The 18,430-nt window shown below is 51.6% G+C and overlaps 2 protein-coding genes and 1 pseudogene across 5 annotated transcripts; all 3 read right to left on the bottom strand.

Annotated features, from left to right (window-relative positions):
• Positions 1-119: 119 nt before the first annotated feature.
• On the bottom strand, positions 120-4,416 carry LOC109729906 (sialic acid-binding Ig-like lectin 6). Its single transcript, XM_075993453.1, has 7 exons — positions 4,389-4,416; positions 1,881-2,042; positions 1,400-1,678; positions 1,174-1,221; positions 476-649; positions 183-311; positions 120-127 (listed from the first exon to the last, which is right to left on the bottom strand). Exons 1-7 carry the CDS (start codon positions 4,414-4,416, stop codon positions 120-122), a joined length of 828 nt encoding a protein of 275 aa, XP_075849568.1.
• Positions 4,417-6,174: 1,758 nt separating this feature from the next.
• LOC105865538 (sialic acid-binding Ig-like lectin 16) lies at positions 6,175-10,572 on the bottom strand. Of its 4 annotated transcripts, XM_075993235.1 has the most exons (10): positions 10,502-10,572; positions 10,051-10,431; positions 9,677-9,961; positions 9,320-9,367; positions 8,926-9,189; positions 8,616-8,663; positions 8,232-8,491; positions 7,627-7,718; positions 7,206-7,286; positions 6,175-6,846 (listed from the first exon to the last, which is right to left on the bottom strand). In XM_075993235.1, the coding sequence occupies exons 1-9, from the start codon at positions 10,539-10,541 to the stop codon at positions 7,214-7,216; spliced, it is 1,491 nt and encodes a 496-aa protein (XP_075849350.1). In that variant the 5' UTR covers positions 10,542-10,572; the 3' UTR covers positions 6,175-6,846; positions 7,206-7,213. The 4 variants fall into 4 exon arrangements, with proteins under 4 accessions (XP_075849350.1, XP_075849347.1, XP_075849348.1 ...); XM_075993232.1 differs by lacking the exon at positions 8,232-8,491 and having other exon boundaries at positions 7,627-7,750; XM_075993233.1 differs by lacking the exon at positions 8,232-8,491 and having other exon boundaries at positions 6,175-6,841; positions 7,627-7,750.
• Positions 10,573-12,680: 2,108 nt separating this feature from the next.
• On the bottom strand, positions 12,681-13,127 carry LOC105865588 (alpha-ketoglutarate dehydrogenase component 4 pseudogene; annotated as a pseudogene).
• Positions 13,128-18,430: the final 5,303 nt, after the last annotated feature.

Below are 18,430 nucleotides of genomic sequence, written 5' to 3'. Positions count from 1 at the left end.
CCGGGCCCCAGCCCCGCGGGACTGACCTGGCAGCAGCAGGACGGCGCCGCTCCGCGTCCCGTGCACGTTCCAGGCCTCGCAGCTGAGCCTGAGGCCGGAGCTGAGGCGCCCTGGGAGGCTCAGGGAGCTGTTGGCCCAGGGCCCGGCTGCGCTGGGGGTGTCCGAGAAGGAGCCCTGGCTGCCGGTCCCCTCCCGCAGCCCCTCCCCCAGCCGCCAGCGCAGGGAGGGGGCGGGCTGGGCGCGGGAGCAGCAGCCGCAGCGCAGCCCCTCGGCGTCCCAGGAGCAGGAGGGGCCCAGCAGCTGCGGGGGGTCTGCGGGGACAGAGGCCCGCGCTCAGCACGGGCTCCTCCCCTCCTTATACCTTGGGGTTCTGGCCCCACGTGCCCCCGAACTCACAGGGCACAGAGAGGCTCAGCGAGACGCGCCGGGCGCCCAGGGCGTGCTGGGCGCGCAGGTGAATTCTCCTCCTGCAGACAGCCCTGGGGCAGCTCCAGGATCCCGGTGTTGGAGATGGGGGTGGCGTTTGGGGCTGGGGACCCCTGGAACCAGCTCAGGCGGGCAGGGGGGCTGCTGTCAGCGGCCCAGAGCAGCCGCAGGGCCTGGCCCTCCAGGACGGGGAGGGACGAGGTGTTTTGCAGGATCTTGAGGACTTTGGGGACGGGGTGCAGAGAGAGAGACAGACATGGGCTTGGGGTGAGGGGCTGGTGTCCCTCTCCTTCCGGGGGGGTCCACACTAGCTCTGAGGAAGGCCCTAGCAGAGTCCGGGCGTCAGGCCTTGGAGAGCCCAGACCACTTCCCTGGCGCTGCCTAGGCCGCCAGCAGAGGGAGGACAGAGGGCTGGGGACAGCGAAGTGGCAAACGAACGCCATCTGTGGACAGAGCAAGCGCCTGTGACAGCCGACAAAGGCGCAGGTCGCAGAGAAGGTGGGAACAGGTTGTGGCAGCTGTCCTTGGGTTTGGCCACAGTAGCCTATAGGGGAGTAAAACAGGAAGTTCATGGTGAGGGAGTTGGCGAGGCCCTGTCCCTCGCTGTCCCCGAGTCTGACCTCAGACCTGCTTCCCTCACCCCGAGTCCCGCCCGCTCAGCCCAGCGCTGAGACCCAGCCTGGGCCTGTCCCAGCGGAGACCCTCGTCCACCCCAGCCCTGGAGGGTCAGGACACACTCGTTCCTACCTGTGCAGTTTGCTTGGAAGATGCTGATGGCCAGGTTCTGGGGAGCACCTGGGACAGAAAGATGTGGCAGCCCGGACATCCCTGGCCTTCCCCCGGGAGCCATGGAGATGGGACAGGGGGCTTTTCCTGCTTGGCTACCCAGTCCTACCTTTCAGCCTTGGCCTGGCCCTGCCCTGTTCCCCCCAACTTCCACCCTCGGGCCCCGGGCATCACAATCAGCTCTCGCAGGACACGTTGAAGTGGACAGTCCTTGTCGTGGTCACACTGGCCCCAGGTAAGGTCACCTGGCAGGTGAGGCTGGTGCCGTGGTCCTGGGGCTGAGGGACGAGGGTGAGCACCGAGGAGTGGCCGATGGTGGGGCCCTGGGGGGCCACGGAAGCCCCCTCCCAGGAGATATTGGGGGGCGTCCCCTGTTCACAGGCCGAGGGCACAGAGCAGGTCAGGGTGCTGGGGCGGCCGCACTCCAGGGTCCCCGGGAGGAGGATGTCGGGCGTGTGGGTCAGGGCTGGGGAGGAGAGGAGGACACGCAGGGTCAAGAGGGAGGGCCAAGGTGCGGCCCTGAGAGGACTCAGGCTCTGGTCCAGCTCCTGCCCTGAGCCCCACACGCTTCACCCCCAGTCCCTCCCAGGACGGGGTCCCAGCCCAGCCCCGCCCTGCGGCCCCCACCACCTCCTCCCCTGTGGGCCAATCCTAGAGCCCACCGTTACCTGTCACATGCACAGAGAGGCCGAGAGATGTCCTCTCTTCTCTGTCCACCCAAAAACCGTGTGACCCATTGTCCCTCCTCCTGGCATCTCTGATGCTCAGGGAGCAGCTGTTCCTTCCCGGATCCCCAAGGAGGTGGCATCGGCCCTGGGTCTCCTCCTGCACTGTTTGAGTCGTTTGTGGCCACTGGAGACTCCTTGCGTGATTGGCCCCTTCCCGGAATCAGTAGCCGTGAACAGGGTCAGAGTGGTTCCAGCCACGTGGGGGGTAGGAGAAGGATCAGGGCACGCGGACACACAAGCCGTCTTGCACCGTCACCATACTCTGCACTTGCAGCCTGTAACCTTCCCTGTCCCCTCCCTGTCCCTCCACCCCTGCCGTCCCCCAGAGCAGGGCCAGCAGCAGCAGCATGTCCGGGCGCAGGTGCCAGGGCCACCGGGGACAGTCACTCCTCGGGGTTCTTCTCTCGGGAACTGAGAGCTGCAGGACTTAGAGGAGGCCCCACAGGAAGCCGGGGGCGAGGTCAGAACCCTGACCCTCCTCAGAGAAGGAACTTCACACCCTGACACTGTCAGGGCCAGGACAGCCATTAGAGATCCACTGTCACCACCCGCGTCCACTCCTGGGGACTCTGTGCCTCAACAGGGTGAGAGTCACCCAAGTTCCCACCCCATGGGGAGCCCAAACACATCTCCTACCTCCCTGTGAACACCTTTCCCTTAGGGGGACATTTTCTGGGAGGTGACAATGAGTCCCATATGACCAGACCCCTGACTCTCTGACTGTGTGTGTTTGTGAGGGTCAGGGGTGAGGCTGAGGGACAGGGCCATGGAGTTTTTGCTCACGCTGACCCCTCTGCTGGGAGTCTGTGCTCAGGGACGTGGAATGAGGACAGCCAGGTGCGGAGTGACACACCACTGGGAGCCATCGGGCTCTGTTGGGAAACAGCCCCTGCCCCTGGATGTGGAGAACTTGTCCCTGCTTCGTCGGTGGGGGCTGTGGAGGAAGTGGTGGATCCTGGGAGACGGGACAGGGAATTCAGGGAATCTCCTTAAATGGATTGAGTGGCGATTTTCACAATTGTTAGAGAACATTCTAGTTCTTTGATTTTCCACATACATTTTAGAATGAACTTGCAAATTTCTACAAAAGCACTTCCTGAAAATTTGTTTGGAATTGCTTTGAATTTATGGATCAATTTAGAGAAAACTGGTATCTTAAGAATATTGTCTTCCCCTCCATGAACATTGTATATACATACATACAATATGTCCTCAATAAACACACATATACACATATATATATTATTTGGGTCTTCATTTATCTCAGTAATGTTTTGTATATTTCAAATACAGGTCTTGCATTAATATTTACTTTAATAAATTGATTTCATGTTCATAATATTACGTGAATTGTACTTTTAAAACTTATTTTATTTCTAATTATCCTTGGCTAACATATAGATATCCAAAAGAATTTTCTAGTCTGAAGAAATATGCCGCCACCTCAATCAGTCATTTGTTGGTTTAGGAGCTTCTTTGTGGATAACTGCAGATTTTGTCTGTACTCAATCATGTTGTCTGTGAATAAAAACAGGTTGACCTCCTCCTCTAAGATCTGAATAGCTCTAATTTCTTTTCCTGTTTTTATTGCACTAGGAAGGAGCTACATGTTTACTACAAGCGGCGACAGCAGCCACTCTGCCTTGTTTCCAATCCTAGGGGAGAAAGTTCTCAGTCTCTCAGATCAAACCGGGATATTGCAGATCCCATCCTCGGACTGTAGATGTGCCCTGCTATTTCTAGATTGCTGAGAAGTTTACTCACGATTTAGTATTCCAGTTTGTAAGATGATTTTGCATATGGTTTTCCTACTTTGCTCTATTAACAGAATAAGATACATTATTTGGGGTTTTTAAAATTTTAATAGTGGAAAAAACACATAACACAGAATTTACATCTTAATTATTTTTAAGCATACAGTTCAGTAGCATTAAGTATATTCCAAATGTTGTGCAACAGATCTCCAGAGCTTTCTTATCTTGCAAAACCGAAACTTTAGACCCACTAACTACAGTTCCCTAAGTCTTCCTGTCCCCTACTTCCTGGTAACCACTGCTCTACTTCTGTCTCTGGGAAACTGAATACTTTAGATGCCTCAAATAAGTGGAATCACACAGTGTTGGTCTTTTTGTGACTGGTATATTTCACTTAGTACAATGTCCTCAAGGTCCTGCCATTTGGTGGCATGTGTCAGAAATTCCTTATTGAAAAGGAAGAATAGTATTTCATGTATGAATACATGTCTTTTTGCTTATCCATTCATCTGTCACTGGATACTTGAGTCACTTCCACTTCTTGGCTGTTGTGAATAAATCTGCCACGGACACGGGTTTGCCAGCATCTGATCAAGTCCCTGCTTTCGGTGACTTTCATGTATACCCACAAGGGCACTTGCTGAGTTACGATAATGCTATTTGTGATTTATGAGGAATTACTGGCTCACATTACCCCTTTCATTCGCCTTGTCTGTTGCCATGTTATGGCCCCCCCCCTTTTTTTTTTTAAGACAGAATCTCACTCTGTTACCTGGGCTAGAGTGCCGTGGCGTCAGCCTCGCTCACAGCAACCTCCAACTCCTGGGCTCAAGCGATCCTCCTGCCTCAGCCTCCCGAGTGGCTGGGACTACAGGCATGTGCCACCATGCCCGGCTAATTTTTCTATATATATTTTTTTAGTTGGCCAATTAATTTCTTTCTATTTTATAGTAGAGACAGGGGTTTCGCTCTTGCTCAGGCTGGTTTCAAACTCCTGACCTTGAGCGATCCTCCTGCCTCGGCCTCCCAGAGTGCTAGGATTACAGGCGTGAGCCACCGCGCCCTGCCATGTTATGCCCTTAAGGCTCCACCTGGAGTCCCCTACTGAGCTGCCGACACGTGTGTCCAGCTGTGTCCCTGGTGTCCCCACTCTGATGCCAGGTGGACTGTCAGGACTGACCCTGCCCTGCAAAGCCCTCCCTCCGCAGCCCCTGTGGACACAGCTCCTTCCTTCCAGGAGCTCAGGGGACGACTCTGCCATCATCCGTGTCTTCCTGTTCCCACATGAGCACGCCCATCGGAAACCCCTATGAGCTTGACCTTCCACATGTCCCAAATCACGTGCTCAGCCCGGCCCCGCCCCCCTGCTGCAGCCACCGTCCCTCCCCCTGATGGCGCCTTCCCAGTCTCCCTGACCAGGGCAGCCGAGGTCCTGTCACGGTGCAAGTGCAGTCCTGTCCCTGCTGTCCCCAAAGGCTCCGGGTTCCTGGGTGTCAGCCCTGTCCTCCCCCTGCTCCTCCTCCTGCCACCTCTGCTGTCACACACGGGCCCCCGAGAGTCCCCAGCACCCGGCCTGCCGCTGCCTCTGAGCACTGCGCTCGCTGTTCCCTCTTCCCTCCTCCTGCAGCGCTGTTCCTGACTCACACGCAGAGCCTGACTCCTCACCGCCCTCACGCTGTGCCCAGACACCGCCTCCTCACACCGTCAGATATGGAACCTGTCCCCAAAATGTCACAAGCTCCTTCACCTCCACGATCTTTCTCCAAACACACATCACCACCCCACTGGCTCTCAGTAGACTTCTCGTTTGTCATTTGTTTTTTCCTTTTTGCCTCCAGAATGACAGCACGTTGACGAAAGAGCTATTTTTTGCTTTCTTTTACATTTCGGTAGACTATATGTGACATACGATTTGACATTCTTTACATTGTATACCGTACAATTCAGTAGCATGAAGCACATTTCCAACACTGTGCAAACATCACCACTATTTCCAGAACTTTCTCATCATCCCAAAGGGAAACACTGCACCAGCTGCCCGGCCCCTCCCCATCCCCACCCTGTCCCCAGCTGCTGGCCCCCATCCTAGTTTCGGTTTCCACCCACGCGCCTGTCCTAGCAGAGCGATGACACTACGTGTCCCTCTGTGTCCAGCTTCCTTCACTGAGCACATGTCCCTGCGTGCTGTGACACGCGCTAGATCTCAATCCACTCCTTTCTATGACATCAGAATGTCACATTTTATGGATGTAGCACTTTCTGTCTCTCCATTGATCTGTCAACGGGCACTGGGCTGTCTCTGCCGTTTGGCTACTGCAAATAACGCAGTAGCCATGAATACTGCCGCACGCTCGGGCCGGGAGTGGATCTGGGAGTGGATCCCTGGTCACTCGGAAATTGTATGTTTAACTTCTGGAGGAAATACCAAGGGGTTTTCCACAGGATTACACCATTTTACATGCATTGCAAAAGGATTCCAATTTCTCCACAACTTTGCAAACATTTATTGTTATTCTTCTTTCCTTTAAATCACAGCTATCCCAGTGGGAGTACAGTCGCATCTCATTTGTAATTTTGATTTGTATTTTCCAAATGACTGTGACGTTGACATCCTTCCATGTGCTCATCGGCTTCTTGCACCTCCTCTTTGGAAGCGCGACTGTTCAAGGCTTTGGATGTTGTTGAAGTTATATTCACCACGCGACTCTCGCACTGTGACAGTCTTGGCACGTAGTAGGTGTTCAATAATTCCTCCTGAACGAGTCTATGAATGGCTGAAGGACTGAGCGTCCCTTTGCCACGCAGAAGCACACAAGGAAGACACACTACCCTGAGTGACATTTAAGGCTGAGCCTGAAGGATGAGCAGGACGTACAGGCAGAAATGGGGAGGGAAGGGCGTTTCAGGAGGAGGAACTGCACATGCAAAGTGTCAGATCGCAGAGGACTTGGCCCAGGGGTTGTGGGGACATATTGGGAGATGCAGGGAAGGGAGGAATCAGGAGGACAGTCCGGCAGGGGACAGACCCTGCGAGGACCCAGTCCCAGCCATGGCGTTTGCACCTCGTTCTCTAGCAATGGGGGAGGCACGGCCGTCCACACTGCGCGGGGCCGGATGAGGATGTATCTGGAGGCCCAGTCTGGAGGCCTGTGCTGGGGAGAGACGGAGGCAGGGGTGGGGTGGACTCAGGGAGCAGGGAGGAGGTGAGGCCGCAGGAATGACCAGGGTGGAGAAAGGGCACCGGGATGAGCCGTGCTCAGGAGAAGGAGGGACAAGTGTGAGTGACATATGGATGTGGGGGAGGGGGTGAAGGTGAGGAACCTCACCCTGGATCTGCATATAGAGACTCAGCCACCCAATCATCAGCGGGACTGGGGTCCTGGCAGGACAAGGGGGCTTGGGGAGGAGATGAGCCGCTCAGCCTTGGCCATGCTGAGCAGAGCAACCCTGGAGGCCATCATGGAGGAGGTGTCCAGCGGAATGTGGGAGGGTGAATTGCCAAGTCACTCACCTGAGGGATTAGCCTGTGACAGTGTCTACATCCTCCATGGCCATTGCTGCCCGGTCCACCTTCCCCCTGCGGGACCTCACTCTGAGGGAACAGACCAGGGCCTGTCATGGGGCAGGACCAGGGTGCAGAGGGCAGCAGCCTCACCATCCTGAGCCCTGTCAGGGGCATGAGGGGACTGAGGAGGAGAGAGCAGGTCTAGCCCCCAAGGCCCCCTCGATGACAGCAGAAACCTCACTCCCTGGACCCTTGTCCAGAGCTGGGGACAGACACCACTGGCCATGTGGGATCTCACCACCCGCTCAGCCCCTGCTGGCCCAGGCCCTCGTGCCCCTTTCTACTTCGTCCAGCACAGGGCTGTGGGGATCAGGGTCGTGTCCCCAGCCCTCCTACCTGTCGCCTTAGTCGCTGGGGCCGCACTCACCTGAGGAAGATGAGGCAGAGGCAGAGAAGCAGGATCTTCACAGTCACAGCCCCGATGGCCACCAGAGTCACCTCTGCCACGGGCCCCGGTTTCCCCACGGCACAGTGGGATGAGCCAGCTTCACCTGGGAAACCACAGTCCCGCCTTCTTCCTCTTCCAACCCCTTGGGCGTGGGTTCCCCGGACCCCCTGCTTCCCTGGATGGGTGACACGTGCCCAGGCCTCCCCCGACAGAGGTCCCCACAGTCCAGCAGCAAAAGGGTTCCACGACCCGTGGACGTTCCGGGCCTCGCAGCTGAGCCTGAGGCCGGAGCTGAGCCCCCCTGAGAGGCTCAGGGAGCTGTTGGCCCAGGGCCCGGCCGGGCTGGGGGTGTCCGAGAAGGAGCCCTGGCTGCCGGTCCCCTCCCGCAGCCCCTCCCCCAGCCGCCAGCGCAGGGACAGGGCGGGCTGGGCGCGGGAGCAGCAGCTGCAGCGCAGCCCCTCGGCCTCCCAGGAGCAAGAGGGGCCCAGCAGCTGCAGGGGTCTGCGGGGACAGAGGACTGCACTCAGCACGGGCTTCTCCCCTCCTTATACCTTGGGGTTCTGGCCCCAGGTGCCCCCGAAATGACAGTGTACAGAGAGGCTCAGCGAGACTTTCAGGGAGCCCAGGGCGTGCTGGGCGCCGCAGGTGAATTCTCCTTCGTGCTCCGTTTGGACCTTGAGCAGCTCCAGGACCCCAGGCTCTGAGGGATGGGACGGGCTCAGGGTCTGGCTCTCCCGGGTCCAGCTTAGCCTGGCCGGGGGATTGCTCAGGGCGACACAGACTAGGCGCAGGCTTTGGCCCTCCAGGACCGGGAGGGATGTGTCATTCCCCACGGTTTGCAGGACTAGGGAAGGGAAGAGGCAGAATCGATGCCCTGCTGAGGGCACAGGGACCCTCCTGTGTGGGGACAGACATCGGTCCCCCCATTTGGCTCTGAGAAGCCTGGTCCCTCTGTCCCCGATTCCTACCCGTCCTGTTTGCTTGGGAAACCAGCACCGTCAGGTTCTCTGGAGGATCTGCACGGACACAGGGTGGCGCTCTAGACGGGCCAGGGCTTCCCTCTGGGCAAAGGGAAGGTCCCTGGAGACCGAGGTGGGGGGTGATGTGGGGTGGGAGGGGCGAAGTCACTCCCAGAGGCTCAGATGCCAATTGCCCAAGGGTAAGAAGGCCTGGTCCCATAGGCCTGGGTTCCCAGTCCCCTCAGAGCTCAGGGGCCCTGACCCACCCTGCGCCCGCCCCTCTCCCTCCAGGTCCCCAGGCCCTGCTGGTCACACTCACACTGCACGGAGAGCTCCAGGCTGCGGTTCTGGGAGCCAAGCCTGTTCTCCGCTCGGCAGGTGTAGCGCCCTGAGTCCCCAGCCCGCACCCCGGGCAGCTCCAGCTCCAAGTTTCTGGCTCCCCAGGGGTGGGACCAAGACAGGACTCTGTCCCCCAGGAGCCAGCTCAGCATGGGCGGGGGCCAGCTGTCAGCAGTGCAGAGGAGCCGCAGGAACTGGCCTTTCTGGGCTTGCACGAGTGGGACGGTGCCCTGGGGCTTCTGGGCTGGACACAGAGACAGAGACACAGACAGAGACAGAGTGACAGAGAGGCTGAGCACATCCCGCACCCTCACCCCAAAGCCTTTTCACCCAAAGAGGACTGGCCCCGCCCCAGCCCGGAGAGACCCCAGTACCTGGCCCGTTGTCCGTGGAAATGCTGACAACCAGGGCTCTGGGGGCGTCTGCAACAGGGTTGTGAGGGGCTTCAGGGAGGGCTGCTTGTTCCCCAAAAGTGCTAACCCCTCCCTCAGGGCAAAGAAACTGTGATTTCCCGGGGAAGAGAAGTGACAAGGCAGCGCCAGAGCACCCGAGTGTAGACAGAGAGTACACCCCATTCCCATCCGCACCCCAGGGCCTAGGCCACATCCGGGACCCTCTGGCGTCCTCTCCGGACCCGCCTGAGCTGGGAGCCATTCGCTGCCCCTCAGGGCTGCTCCGCCTCCCCATCCGCCCGGCCTGTCCCCACACCCCACAGTCCTTGCCACACTCACAGGCCACCCTGAGTCGGACAGTCTTTTGTGTGCTCACGCCACTTCCGGGGAAGGTCACTCGGCAGGTGAGGTCGGTGTCGTAGTCCTGGCGTTTCGGGGTGAAGCTCAGCACAGAGAAGTGGGAGGTGGCGGGTCTGGATCCTCGGGAGGAGAGGGCAGCCCCCGTCCAGGAGAAAGAAGGGGCTGGACATTCCTCGGAGGCCCAGTTAAACACACAGATGGCTGTCGCTGGCTGCCCGGGCTCCAGGGTCTCCGGGATGTAGACATCTGGCTGCTGAGTCAGGGCTGGGGCAGAGAGGGGCTCCTAGTGCCCTGAGAGCCCTCCCTGCTCAGCCCCTCACCCGTCGCCTGGGGGAGTCCCACCCTTCCCATACCTGTCACTGCCAGAGAGAACGCATTCCTGAAATTATAATTTATGTCGCTTCCTCTCTCCACCCGAAAGAAGTATTTGCCCGCGTCTAACGGCCAGACATCTCTGATCAGCAGGGAGCAGCTCTGGTTCTGGGGGTTCCCGAGGAGCTGGAAGCGGCCCCGTGGACACGTTTGCACCTCTCGGTTCGGGTTGTTTGTGGCCACTGGAGCACCAGTCCTTAAGTCGGTCCCTTCTCGGAACCAGTAGCCGTAAGCTGGGGTAGAGTCTGTCCAGCCGCCCCAGGGGTGGGAGAAGGTGCAGGGCACGAAGACACACAGGCCGCTCTGCACTGAAACTGACTGCTGCACCTGAATGTCGTAACCTGGATGCTTCTGCTCGGAGCCTGGGGGAGACAGAGGCTCAGCTGCTGTCCCAGACCCCAGCTGGGCCCCCCCGGCCCCAGACCCACTCACCCGCGCCCAGCACGGGCAGCAGCAGGGACAGAAGCAGCATCCTCAGCTCCGAGGGGCTGGGCCACCTCGGGACCTCTGGCTATGGGTGCGCCTGTCTGGGAAGGAAGCTGCTAAGAGGGTCTGGGGGAGGGGCAGTGCCCAATCACTCAGAGGAACCTCAGGAACCGCCAATGTCCTGAAAAGTCCCCTCTCCAGACTTCTCCTTTGTGAGAGGGAAGCAGCATGGCAGGGGCCCCAACCTACCCCTGGGGAAGGCTCTGGGGGGCTGGTGCCCCAGCAGGGAACCCTTGGGGGGGGGGACACAAAGAGGAGCCATGGCCCAGGTAAAGTGAGAAAGACTCCCATTCATTCATGCATTCATTCATTTTCCAGGCCAACATCTGCAAACCATGAAGGGCTGGCGGCAAAAGAGAAGGTGAGGAGCTAAGCCCTGCCCCCAGGGGCCTCATCTTCAAGTGCCCCCAAACCTAGGGAACCCCCGGGCTCTCCAAAGGCACTGATCTGTCCTGCCAGTCTCAGGGCATCTCCGAGGCCCACAGCAGGCTCCCAGCTCCACGGCAGGAAGCAGGGCAGCTGCACAAGAGCAGGGGCTCAGAAGGCCTGTCCTGCCGGGCGCGGTGGCTCACGCCTGTAATCCTAGCTCTCTGGGAGGCCGAGGCGGGAGGATCGCTCGAGGTCAGGAGTTCGAAACCAGCCTGAGCAAAAGTGAGACCCCGTCTCTACTAAAAATAGAAAGAAATTAATTGGCCAACTAAAAATATATAGAAAAAATTAGCCGGGCATCGTGGCACATGCCTGTAGTCCCAGCTACTCAGGAGGCTGAGGCAGGAGGATTGCTTGAGCCCAGGAGATTGAGGTTGCTGTGAGCTAGGCTGATGCCACGGCACTCACTCTAGCCTGGGCAACAGAGTGAGACTCTGTCTCAAAAAAAAAAAAAAAAAAAAAAAGAAGGCCTGTCCTTTGGAGTTTAATGCTTTGATGTTTCCATCTTGAAATTCTGTTGTTTTTTTTTTTAAAGGTAAGGAAAGAGAATTTGTTTAGCTTTGTGAGGCTTTACTTTCACAATATACATACACTTGGCACAGGAAAGCCCTATTAAAGATTCAGAAGTTACTTAATAAGGTAAATATTTAGTTTGATTTATGAGGCTTTTCAACATTAAGTTTGAGAAAGTTAATGGTTATCAGAATTTCCATACATGATCACAATCAAAACAATAAAATAAACCAAAGAACAAACCTTACCCCCAAAACATAATAAATTGCAATTTCTAGTGAAACATTTATGCCTATGCTGTACTCATTTTTTTTTTACAAATGCCTTTCAGGAATCTTCTGCTATATTCATTTTGATTGCTTATTTTCCACTTTATACTCTTTGTTTTGAATATAGGTTACAAATAATCTTTTGTGTAATTTCCTCAGTCTTTTTTTTTTTTTTTTTTTTGAGATAGAGATTTGCTCTTTTGCCTAGACTAGAATGCAGTGACTTAATCATAGCTCACTGCAACCTCAAACTATTGGGCTCAAGCAATCCTCCTGCCTCAGCCTCCCAGATAGCTGGGACTACAGGCACACCACCATGACCATCTAATTTTTTTAATTTTTTGTAGAGATGGGGTCTCGCTATGTTTCTCAGGCTGGTGTCAAACTTCTGGCCTCAAGTGATCCACGTGCCTCAGCCTCCCAAAGTGCTAGGATTATAGGCGTTAACCATAGTGCCTGGCCCCCTCAGTCTTAATACCTTAGGCACCTGTTTTATCTTGGCTATATTTTTATCATTTAGAGTAGGATATACTTATTAAGCCAGTTATACTCCAGTAAACTTGTGAATGAAAAAATGTTAGAGAATTAAGAACAAGTAATGGAGTCATTATTTCACTGATCTTTATCCAATGTCAGGAAAATCATGTCCCTAAAACAGCAATTCTACCTGATAAATTCTTTACATGTCTAAACAGAAACAGCAAGAAAAGTGAACTTATGGGAAGCCTATTATACTTTACTAGACCTTGTGTGCTTTTAATAGTTCAACACTGGTAATATTTGATGATCAAGAGTAAATAGGCTAACATTTAAAAATGCATACTTTAATAAGTATAAAGTATATAAACAATTAATTAGGTAAGCTTGTGGAGAAGCTGACCAAGATACATAAATTAGGAGATACAAGTGTCCATTTAAATTTTCTATATCTAATTTTTTTACAGAATATTTATTAAAGTTGCTTAATATACAATTTCTCATTTTTCATTTTAGAAGTCATTTATTGTAAAGTAATTCTTCTGTCTGATGACAAACAGCAGCCACGGTGATTACTCTGGACCTCCATGTTGGATAAATTCAATTTCTTCTTGAGACACAAGTTTCCTTCTATATTTCTGAGGCAATGTTTTTATTATTTCTGCAGTGTCTGGTGGACCCTGATCCATCAGCAAATGTGGTGATTCACTTCCCCTAGAATGATGGGAAATTGCAGAAGAGTGAGATGGTAACCCTGCTGATCTCAAAGCTTCCGATACATTGGGTTTAGGATTGTCTCTTCTGTCAGGAAATCTTATTAATAAAGTGTGTGGCTTGACTACCTGGACAACCCTGCTGGCAGACGCCATCTTGCTGCCCATCATGACCCCCTCCATCTTGAAATTCTTTTTTTTTTTTTTTTTTTTTTGAGACAGAGTCTCGCTTTGTTGCCTAGGCTAGAGTGAGTGCCATGGCATCAGCCTAGCTCACAGCAACCTCAAACTCCTGGGCTCAAGCAATCCTCCTGCCTCAGCCTCCCAAGTGGCTGGGACTACAGGCATGCACCACCATGCCCGGCTAATTTTTTCTATATATATTATTTGGCCAATTAATTTCTTTCTATTTATAGTAGAGACGGGGTCTCGCTCTTGCTCAGGCTGGTTTCGAACTCCTGACCTCGAGCAATCCGCCCTCCTCGGCCTCCCAGAGAGCTAGGATTACAGGTGTGAGCCACCGCGCCCGGCCTGAAATTCTTAATATTATCTTTTTTTTTTTTTTCCAAGATGAGGTCTTGCTATGTTTCCCAGGCTACAGTCCACTGACAGGATCACAGCTCATTGCAGCCTCAAACCCTGGACTCAAACAATTCTCCTGGCTCAGCCTCCCGAGTAACTAGGACTACAGGCTTGGGCCATACTGGCTAATTTTTTTTTTCTTGGTAGAGACAGAGGCTCACTATGTTGTTCAAGCTGGTCTAGAACTCGGGGCCTCAAGCCATCCTCCCTCCTCGACCTCCCAAATGGCTGGGATTATAGGCATGATCCACCAAGGTCTTTGTTATCTTTGAATTGGGTTTTGCGGTGCTATGCTATGTACGATAGTGGTTGTCATCCATGGTTCCTGGCCCATGGATGACCGTAGCAGCCCTTGCTACGGTCATTATAATGTCAATGTGTTGGGCCTCAGGAAACTGACTAATCTTCTCCCATTTTTCTGATTGTGGGTCAGAAGATGGTCATTCCAGAGAGGGTTCTGCCCCATACCCATACCTTCAAGGTATGAAGGCTAATGACATTTCCACACAGTTGAACATAAAAACCCAGGATGGGCCGGGTGTGGTGGCTCACACCTGTAATCTTAGCACTCTGGGAGGCCAAGGCGGGAGGATCACTCAAGGTCAGGAGTTTGAAACCAGTCCCAGCAAGAGTGAGACCCCGTCTCTACTAAAAAAATAGAACAAAATTAATTGGCCAATTAAAAATATGTAGAAAAAATTATCCAGGCATGGTGGCGCATCCCTGTAGTCCCAGCTACTCTGGCGGCTGAGGCAGTAGGATTGCTTGAGCCCAGGAGTTTGGGGTTGCTGTGAGCTAGGCTGACATCACGGCACTCTATCCGGGGCAACAGAGTGACAATAAAAAAAAAATCAATAGAGTTTCTATACACCAATAATGAACTAGTTAAAAAAGAAACCAAGAAAGCAATCTTATTTATAATAGCTACCAATTTATAAAAATGTTCAGGAATAAAGTTAACCAAGGAGGTGAAAGAACTCTGCAAGGAAAACTACAAAACACTAATGAAAGAAAGTGAAGAGGACACAAATGAATGGAAAGACATCCCATGTTCATGGATTGGAATAACTAATATCTACGGACTCAATCCAATCCCAATCAAAATGACAGTAATTTTTCATGAAAATAGAAAAAACCATCCTAAAATTCATACAGAACCAAAAAAGAGACCAAATAGCCAAAAACATTCTGAGCAAAAAGAACAAAGCTGATGGTATCACACTATCTGACTTTAAAATATACTACTAGTCTGTAGTAACCAAAACAGCATGGTAATGCTATAAAAACAAACACCTAGATGAATGGAATAAAATAGAGAATCCAGAAATAAATCCACATACTTACAGCCAACTAAGTTTTGAAAAATAAGTCAAGAACATACAATGTGGAAAGGGCACCTTCTTCAATAAATGGTGCTGGGAAAATTGGATATCCATATGCAAAAGAAAGAAACTAGACTCCTAATTTTCACCATACAAAAAAGTCAAGTCAAAGTGGATCAAAGACTTACACTTAAGGCCAGAAACTATAAAACTACTGTAAGAAAAATAGGGGAAACACTCCAGGATATTGGTCTAGGCAAAGATTTTATGGCTAAAATCTCAAAAGCACAGACAACACAAATAAAAATAGACAAATGGGACTATATTAAACTAAAAAGTTTCTGTACAGCAAAAGAAGTAATCAACAGAGTGAAAAAATAGCCTGTTGAATGGAAGAAAATATTTGCAAATTATTTATCCAACAAGGGACTGACAGCTAGAAAATAGAAGGAACTCAAACAACTCAACAACAAAAAACAAATAAACTTGGCTGAGAATGGTGGCTCATGCCTGTAATACCAGCACTTTGGGAGGCCAATGCAGGAGGATCACTAGGGGCCAGGAGTTCGAGACCAGCCTGGGCAACAAAGTGAGAGCCCATCTATACAAGAAACTTGTATTTCTTTTTTTGCACCCTTCCTTTGGCTCTCCCTTTGATGCAACAGTGGGTCCGGTCATCATCTGTGGCATATGTATCATGCTCTCTAAACCTGTCTGGCTCTTACCCTATAATCCTAGCTTTCTCTCCTCAATAAACCTCATTTTCATGCTTGCCTTAAAAAAAGAAATTTTAAAAAATCAGCTGGGCATGGTGGTGCACACATGCAATACTATCTACTTGGGAGGCTGAGCTGGGACAATTGCTTGAGCCATGAGTTCAAGGTTACAGTGAACTGTGATAGTGCCACTGCACTCTTGCTTGGGTGACAGAAGACTCTATCTAAAAAGAAAGAAAGAAACAACACCACCACCAAAAACCACATAAAATCTCATTAAAAAGTGGGCAAAGGACCTGAGTAGACATTTCTCAAAAGAAGACATACAAGGCCGGGCGCGGTGGCTCAGGCCTATAATCCTAGCTCTCTGGGAGGCCGAGGCGGGCAGATTGCTCAAAGTCAGGAGTTCAAAACCAGCCTGAGCAAGAGCGAGACCCCGTCTCTACTATAAATAGAAAGAAATTAATTGGCCAACTAATATATATACAAAAAATTAGCTGGGCATGGTGGCACATGCCTGTAGTCCCAGCTACTTGGGAGGCTGAGGCAGGAGGATTGCTTGAGCCAGGAGTTTGAGGTTGCTGTGAGCTAGGCTGACGCCACGGCACTCACTCTAGCCTGGGCAACAAAGTGAGACTCTGTCTCAAAAAAAAAAAAAGAAGACATACAAATGGACAATAGATATATTAAAAAATGTTTAGGCCAAGCTCAGTGGCTCACGCCTGTAATCCTAGCACTCTGGGAGGCTGAGGTGGGTGGGTTGTTTGAGCTCAGGAGTTCGAGACCAGCCTGAGCAAGAACGAGACCCCATCTCTACTAAAAATACAAAGAAACTAGCTGGACAACTAAAAATATACATAGAAAAAATTAGCCGGGCATGGTAGTACATGCCTGGGGTCCCAGCTACTCGGGAGGCTGAGGCAGGAGGATCGCTTGAGCCCAGGAGACTGAGGTTGCTCTGAGCTAGGCTGATGCCACAGCACTCTAGCCTGGGCAACAGAGTGAGACTCTGTCTCAAAAAAATAAAAGTGTTCAGCATCACTAATCATCAGGGAAATGCAAATCAAAACCACAATGCGACATCATCTTACCCCAGTTAGAATAGCTATCATCAAAAAGACAAGAAATAGCATATACTAGCAAGGATGTGGAGAAAAGGGAACTCTTCTACACTGTCAGTAAAAATATAAATTCAAATAGGCATTATGCAAAACAGTATGGAAATTTCTCAAAAAACTAAAACTAGAACTACCATAACATCTAGCAATCCCACTACTGGGTATTTATCTAAAAGAATGGAAATCAGTGTATCAAAGGGATATCTTCACCCCCATGTTTGGTACAGCACGATTCACAATAGCCAAGATATGGAATCAGTGTAAGTGTCCATCAACAGAGAAATGGCTAAAGAAAATCTGATCTATATACACAATGGAATACTATTTGGCCATAAAAAAAAGAATGAAATCCTGTCATTTGCAGCAACATGGAGGTCATTATATTAAGCAAAACAAGCCATGCACAGAAAGAAAAATACTGCATATTCTCACTTATATGTGGAATCTACAAAAGTTCATGTTGGCCGAGCTCAGTGGCTCAAATCTGTAATCCCAGCACTCTGGGAGGCCAAGGCAGGAGGATCGCCTGAGTTCAGGAGTTCGAGACCAGCCTGAGCAAGAGCGAGACCCTGTCTCTACTAAAAATAGCACACACCACCACGCCTGGCTAATTATTTTTAAGAGACAGGGTCTGGCTATGTCGCCCAGTCTGGTCTCCAGCTTCTGGTCTCAAGTGACCCTCCTGCTTCAACCTCCCTAGTCCCTGGGATTACAGGCCTGTGCCTCCATGCCCAGCTAGTTTTTGACCTCTAATATACAGCGTGGTGATGACAGTTAATAATAATGTAGTATATATTTCAAAATTCCTAAAAGAGTAGATTTTAAATATTCTCACCACAAAAATATAAGTACGTGAAGTGACAGATATGTTAATTAGCCCTATTTACTCATTCTACAATATATATCTATATCAAAACATGAAAATGTACCCCATAAATACATATGATTTTTGTCAGTTAAAAATAAAATGAAAAAATTATAGTAAAATATACATAAAATAAAATTAACCATTTTAAAGCATAACAGTCATTGGCACTGGGGACATTCACATTGTTGTGCAACCATCACCTCCCTCCAGCTCCAGAATTTTTCTGGAAACCATATACCCATTAAACAGTCACTTCCCATTCTCCCCTCACCCCCAGATCTTCCTACCCCGGCAACCACTGATCTACTTCCTGTCTCTATAAATTTGCCTCTTCTGGACATTCTACGTGAAAGGATCCTGCAAGGATGTCTGGCTCTTGTCACTTAGTATAATGTTTCCAGGTCCACCCATGTTGTAGCGGGTCTCAGTGCTTCCTTGCTTTCCATAGTGGAATACTTTCCATTGTATGGACATACCCCATTTTGTCCATGGTGTTTTTTATTTGCTAGTGAATATCCAGTCCCTGAGCCTCTGGGACACTGGCAGTTGGGCAGTGAGGATCCTCAAGATTCTTGGGGTCCCGTCCCTTCGACTCAGCACAACCCAGATCCTCTCAGTGCCCAGGAAGGTTAAAGGAGGTGGCCTGGGGCCAAGAACCTGTATGGGAGGTTGATGAAACAGGCAGGTGACAAGGCGAGATTGTGTGATTCCAGGTCCACACCCCACCAGTGTGGGTTCCATGATCCCTGTTGACCTCACTTACAAAATCCAATTCAAAGACAAAATCTTTGTGAGTTTCAAGATGGCAGCTTCAGAGCATTAAACCCCAAGGGAGAGGCCTTCTGAGCGCCAGGTCTCCTGCAACTGC

The sequence above is a fragment of the Microcebus murinus genome, chromosome 16, assembly GCF_040939455.1.
Source record: "Microcebus murinus isolate Inina chromosome 16, M.murinus_Inina_mat1.0, whole genome shotgun sequence".
Taxonomy (NCBI): domain Eukaryota; kingdom Metazoa; phylum Chordata; class Mammalia; order Primates; family Cheirogaleidae; genus Microcebus; species Microcebus murinus.
The sequence above is the reverse complement of the archived record's forward strand: the minus strand, read 5'-3'. Positions and strand labels throughout refer to the sequence as shown.